Here is a 7,086-nt window from a genome sequence, read left to right on the forward strand (position 1 = left end):
GAGCCAGTTTTTTTTTTTTTTTTTAAGTTTTTAAATGTTCCAGTTAAAATGTTGCCCCATTCAGCATGAAATTCTTTTCATATGTCTGGAAGCTATCATGAAAAATAAAATTTAAAAATATGTAGTATCAGATAAGAGTAAATCTTCTTTGGGGTAAAGAACAATTTGAGACAAATTTTTTTTTTTTTTATGAGCAAAAATGAAAAGTTTTCTCAACTTGACTTTCAGGACACTTTATTACCAATACAAGTTTTATTTTTAGTATATATCTTTCAAATACAGTCTTTTGGGGATAAACAGAGGTGGAAAGGTCAATCTAATGAGCAGAACATAGCCTTTTGTTAATATAAAAGTGTGGATAGTGTTGATACTTCTACTTTAAATCAAAAGTCAAAAGTGAAAATCTATTCTCTCTTAAGAAACATTTCTCTAACTTCTTTCTAATTATAACTAACCCTATTTGATATAATTTTTTATCCAAAGTTTTAAGTCATTAATACATATGCTTGAGACCTAATAAGTTGGCCTTTTCCAATGTGTATGATGGTGACAGAATGTAAGAAACATGTTCCTGTGATAGAGAAATAGACTACAAAAAGAATAAAACTCAGACTACAGGACAGATTTCAAATCATCTTAATAATGGACACTTACATGCAATGATACAATATTTGAACTGAAGACGGAGGAACAGTGCCAAATTAGTGTCCCTAGGACTGGCCTACTCTACTTTTAGAGAAAGAGTTTAATCCACGGTAATCCCCTACCTCTTCCTATTTCTGTGATTGCTACTAACAGACAAGTGTCTTACAACAAACATGCTGTGCATTTACAAAGCAGCGGCTCTTATCTCCAGGTGCTACCATTTAGAAGATAAGACCAATTCATTTTACTTTTGTGAGAACACTTGTTATCTAGATCCCATGCATCGCAATCAGATCTCAGCTGGCAGATGTCACCTCCCAACCCTTAGCTTGAATGTAAAGCAATCTAACTTCTTTCATTTTCAGGTAGACTGGAGAAGAATACCTGCAGTATATTTTTACTTTTACTTTTCAGAATTAATATCTGCAAAGTATGACTTCTCAAAGCATTGATTTCTATTAAAAATATGAGATGTTCATTTCCTGGTGAGTGAAAAATATGCAACTTTTCTGCCTTCTACTTTTTCTTGAAGTCTAGAATAAATTCAGATAGCTTCATACAAATGGTAACTTTGACCTAATACATGCGAAGGGGGAGAAATCTGTTATATAATAATATTTAAGTTAAAACATCTGCTTCTATTTTGAGTCTACTGAAAATTTTAGTGAATAATATAAACAACAGATGGAAATAATCCCTAGCACTTACGAAAGAAATCAACAAAATAGAATATGGCCTCATCGAGCAAAATCTTTTCTGCTAAATCTCCCATATCTTAAAACATTCAAATCTAAAATGATTCAATCACTGTAATAAATTTTGGACCAAGTAAGATTTTATGGGGGAAATTTCCTCTTGCTATATACCAGGCATTACATTTTAGATGCTGTAGAAACTCTTGAAAGTCAATAATCATATATTATACGTTAAGAGAATAAGCTCTGTATCACTTTAAGATAATTTAACACTGTAACGTTAGAAAGTGCTTATTCTGTCTTTCCTCCATAACTGAACAAATTATCTGCCTGGTTCCATCACTAATGGAATTTCAATACTATATTTTTACTTCCAAGATAAGGCCTTGACCATTTGCACTCTGGCTTTTTTTTTTTTTTTACGTTTTAAAAGAAAACATCCTAATGATAAATTCAAGAACTAAAAAATAAAACAAAGCAAAATTATCATATTAAGACACTAAGAAAGTTTTAAATACCCAAACTTTTTTTAAGTTTAAAAATATTCTAGATATTTTCTTATGATATAAAATACTTTGAATTTTTTTTGTATTTAACACTTTGCAGGCATGGCAGTAAGGAGCAGGTGTTCTGATTGTTTTGCAGTCAGGCTAACAGGGCAGGGCACAGGGGATTAACAAAGCAGCTGTTTCTCTTCCTTTGAGCAGCCTCATGACGACTTCCTGAAGAAGTACCACTTGTTACATAGGCTTCTGTGGCACGTCTCCCATAACCACATAAGTGGTCATGACCTGCAGTTGCATAATCACAGACATATTCATCTACCTCTTCCTTAAATCCATTCATAGTTTTTATCTTTGCGTCAACCCTCACTCCATGTAACACATAGCACAAAGCCTGCCACTTACCATTTCCCTTGGGACTGTTAATGAGCCGTGCTGTGACACTAATTACCTAATCCACTCCTAAACTGAATCTGATATTTACACGATGAACAACAAAAATAAACAATGCACTGAAGGACATTCTATGAATGAGAAAAATCTCAGAATGTCAGAGCTGTCAGGGATGGAAGAGATTAGATAATCCCATATTCTCCTTTGGCAAATGAGGATACCTGAACCTATGGTCGATTCCTGTCTCAGGCTGTTGGCTTTAAACACATTAGAAACAAATCCTGTACCTAAATCTTTCTATTCCCCACACATTACACTATTTCTCAAAAGCCCTTCTGAAATGTATAGTAATCTTATTTCTTTCTTTCTGAGAACTCCCATATTTTAATTCTTGAAAAATACGAATTTTATTAGATTTTTAAAAAAATTTTTTTTCAGAGAGATGCCTAAAATAACACGGAAGAAAACTTTTTGAATAATTATTACTCACTGCCCTGCTCCCTCTGACAATTTCTCTAACATTAGGTATATGTCTTGCTAGTACAGAGAATGATAATTAGCACACCGTATCCTAGTCCCTTCCTGGTTCTAGGCACGTGGAACAAATATTTAGTTTCATTTTAACTGCGTAGAATTTAGTGGCATAGACTACCCTCATATTAAAGGAACTAAGATTGTGAATTACATGTAAGTGCCAGCACATCAAGGCCGGGAGTAATTCTTTTCTTCAGAGACAGTCTCTGTACACTAGGCGACAAGGAAGTGATTCACACTCACATGTGCATGTACACTCACACACAGAGACTCAGAAATATGATTGTGAGAACAAGCCACAAACAAACGTGAACTTAAATCTACTAAAAAGGTAAAAAGCCCTACAAAGGAACATAAAAAAAAAAAAATAGCTGGCCCGGGGTTGGTTGGGACATTCATGTTTGGCGTCTCCATCCACGTGGGTGCAGGTTGTAGTTGTAAGCAGCTCCTGGCACAGAGTAATCAGACCTGGTCTCCAGGGCCAGCCCTTCAGAGTCATTTCTGGGGCCCTGCCTGTAATACACGCAGGGCAGCTGTGCACCGTACTGCGGGTTAGCAGATAGCTGTGCCCCGTACTGCGGGTTAGCAGACGGGTTATCATACTCTTGCCTTCCGCACGCGCTCCTGTTGGCCTTCTGGGATTGGGGAACGTAGGACAGTGTCTCATCCCAGTCCTCTGGGGGCCCTGGGAGCACCTTCCTTCGAGCTGCCGAGACCACGTTTGCCACAATGGATTCCTGGATGTTTCTGGGTCTGAAGGCGTCGTCCACTAGACCCAGAGGGGACTTGGCCGCCGCTTCCCAAGGCGTGGGTCTCTTGCTTGCTCTCTCTAGTCGGTCAGTCGGTTTGCTGGAGTCACTGTACGCGGGCTGGTATACCCAGGGAGATGTTGTAGAAATGGTGGGTGGGACTGATCTTCCGGGGAGAGAGAGGGAGCGCCCAAACTCCTAGAAATAACGAACATGTTAATGGATCAGCTTCATTTTGATTTGTCCTGATTGTTATTCCAAAGTATTCGTGACACTTTTACCAGGCGCTACAAAAACCAGCCCTCACAATGCTGAGTCTGGAGCCCAGGATGGGCTGTCTCTACCTGGTGTGTCATTAGCTCCGGTCTGCGACTTGATCCCACTTTCCTGACTTGGCTGTCCTGGTTGTGCCCCATCCCTGGACCCACAGCTTCCATCGCTGCCATCTTTCCTAGGCTTGGGGCCCTGTCATCACTGGCAGCCACCTTGATTCCCATCTGTCTCCACGTGTGCAAATCCACTTCCACAGCCCACCCGCTTTCCTGCCTGCTTCCTGGTACAAAGTAAAGAAACCATCAGTAACCTCAGAAACAAGCTGTAAACTACTGGGCTTTTTACTTTTCCCAAGCGGCTTTTAACCTGCTATCTCATTTTGGTCTACTGAATATAGCAAAAACACACAAGAGCTATGTACTCCTTAACGTCAGAGGTATGATAGAATAGCTGGCCTTTTCTTCTTAAAAGGCAAAGATCACATGGAGTTTTATTTTCTAAATGTGGTGTATTACCCATGTATCTGAGGGAGCTATTCCTGCCTGTTCAATTTGGATTTTCCTTCTTTTTAAGTGTATTATGTTACCATTTCTTGGAGAGTTTGTGTCCCCACACCGTTCCTCTGTGTATACTAAATATTCTGCTGGGCTAATCACAATAGTATGACTTACTGAGAGCTCCTGTCTTCTCCCCTTTTAGCCCTCTCTATTTCTAGGGACCGGGTACATTACTTCTCACACTGTGCTATTTGCATGAGACTCCCCTGGACAACTCCTGGCAAAAAGTAGCAAGGGCACAGATAGAGGAAATGAATCAACTTTGAAAGTATCAAAACACCATGTTTCTTAAACAAAAGGCATTGCCATGCTTATGAATGTATTCTAGTTTCATAAACATTTTCAACAACTTTTCTCCAAGTTCTTCACTTTGTAAGAGGGATAGCAACACCTGGATTTGAGCAAAACATCTCAGATTAAAATGTTCGGTTTTTCCATTAGGCTCACAAAGAAGGTAGATAGTTCATTCTTAAGTTGCGTATGAAAAATAAGGAGATCAATGTAATGGATCTTGGTTCTCTCTTTAAACATGAAAACTCTATCATAACGGTTGAAACCTAGCAAAAACTTATTTCCTAAATTCAGAACCATCCAGAATTCTCTTGACTGTTTATGGAGGGAGAAGGGTACCTGACGTCTAGTCATCTTTAAGACCTTGGCTTTATAAACTCATTTAACAACAATTCTGTCATACACATAATGTTTCCAGGTACTCTTCTGTGAGCTAAAGATACATAGATGATAAAGCCCCTGCCCTCCAGATGCACACAATCTAGGACTCCTTTCAGGTCCCCAGAGGTAAGTTAATCAATTACAGAAGGCCAATGTAGAGGAAAGACTCCTTACCTACCTTGGCAGGGAAAAGTACAGAGTAGTTCCTATCATGATTTTACTATTATTGTAAGAAGTAGTAAGACTCTGTGATAAAGAGAAATTCAACTGTCTCCTATCATGTGTCTGTGTCTCCCTTTTGTCCTTATCTAGGGAAGAGTTAGAACAACTTTGGTCTACAGAGTCCCTGGGCAGGTTTTCAGATTCCTATATTTGCCTTACAGGGATGTCCAGCCCACTTCCCGCTGGCCACTTGCAGATTATTTGAGGACTATTTTGCTTATCTGTGGTGTCTTGAAAAGTATGCACAGACTTTCTCTTTTGCTCATCAGTTTTCACTGGTGTTTGTGTTCTTAATGTATGGCCCTGGACAACTTTTCTTCTTCCAATGTGTGGCAGAAAAGAAAATAAGTTGGACACCTCTTGGTGGTCTTTGGTTAGATGTAGCTCCTTGAAGGCCCACTTTAGTCAAGTATTTTGGTATTTTAAACAATAGAGGACTGAGTGGGTCGAAAAAGGGATTCGAGACTTTACAGAAATATAGGAGAAGCCCCTGAGTATTAACACACCTATACATAGGTGATTAAGTCACTGGCTGATAGCTAGGAGAAGAAATGATTACCAATACCCTTGGGCGTATTAGGTGCAGGGTGAACACATAGCCCACCGTCAGAAGACATCCAAAACACTGCACGAAAGAGAAATTTATTTTCTAGTCTTTTTCCTGCCCACTTACTTGGGAAACCTTCCAAAGAAGTGAAACTTGACAGACATAGTTGAGTGGAATCCTAATGACAAAGAAATCAAAGACTTTTTAGCTAAAGTATAAACGTTAATCAGTGGATCATGCAGGAAGAACAGTAAAACTTTGAGGTATGATATCGAAGCATCAGTCAAGGTTTACTAAAGAGAAATTAAAAGTAGGATGGAGGCTTAAAACAAAAAATCTCACGTAGGATACACATATGAAAAATAGGACAGCAGTACTGGCTGCAAGAAAGGAAAAGCGATTGGGTCAATGGGTAGGATGACTACTCATCTTCTCCATATTCCTCAGGCTGACAAGAGTGTTCCTCTAAGTGCTGACAAGAACAAAATGATAAATTGTCTTGGGTTAGAGATTAACTGTGATGAAATGAACTGTGAAGAAATGAATCATTCTTTAGGAACATAGTTGTTTCTGTTTGTCAAGAAATCGCCAAGAATGTTGCGGGCATCATCTCTGCCCGCCCCCAATCCCCTAATTTCAACATATTTCCCCAAAGCAATTTTCATGTCTTGTTCTTCAGCACTGTTTCCTCTGCCCCTGTCTGTCCCCAGGCTCATGCTGTTCCCTGCTCTGCTGGTGAAATGAAGTCAGATGATATAATTTGATCCAGGAATGACCAAAGGGACCTGAAAATAACAGACGTGCTTCTTCTGTTTGGGGTTTGAACATCTGATGGGAGAATCCCAGCATAATCGGGTCAGATCCCGGTTTGTCACTTCCGCCGTGGACTGTATTATGATCACAGGAATATACATTTAGATATGACAGCACTTACCTGTAACCAGTATGTCCCATGGGCTTTACCTGTGACACGTCACCAAATTGCTTCTTCTTTTTTTTTTATCTCTTACTACGTTTCAACTTTATTTAATGGAAGTTTTTCCACTGCCACTAGAAGAAATCTTAGCAGGTCCTATGACATTCTCATTATTACTTTCAGGAATAGTTCTCTGGTTACCTTAAGTTACCCAAGCCAGTCTTATTTTGAAATAGGAGGTTCCATGCCCAGGAATAACAAACTGCAATTTCAACTTAAAGGGTCACGTCCCTTCAGAGAAAGAGTTGTATTAATAGTTGGCTGTTCCCTTCCACTTCCTCTCTCAGCTCACTAACTCCACCTTCCAGGCCCTGGGGTTG

The 7,086-nt window shown here is 39.2% G+C and overlaps 1 protein-coding gene across 2 annotated transcripts in view; it reads right to left on the minus strand.

The window, feature by feature from the left end:
• Positions 1-2,676: 2,676 nt before the first annotated feature.
• Positions 2,677-7,086, minus strand: part of SYNPO2 (synaptopodin 2) — a 183,666-nt gene continuing 179,256 nt past the window's right edge. For both annotated transcript variants that reach the window (XM_003800063.3, XM_023519238.1), the window contains exon 5: positions 2,677-3,717. In XM_003800063.3, the coding sequence (XP_003800111.1) occupies positions 3,166-3,717 (552 nt within the window). In that variant the 3' untranslated portion in view covers positions 2,677-3,165. The remainder of the gene's footprint in view (positions 3,718-7,086) is intronic.

The sequence above is a fragment of the Otolemur garnettii genome, unplaced genomic scaffold (assembly GCF_000181295.1).
Source record: "Otolemur garnettii isolate 467f Iridium unplaced genomic scaffold, OtoGar3 scaffold00164, whole genome shotgun sequence".
Classification (NCBI taxonomy): domain Eukaryota; kingdom Metazoa; phylum Chordata; class Mammalia; order Primates; family Galagidae; genus Otolemur; species Otolemur garnettii.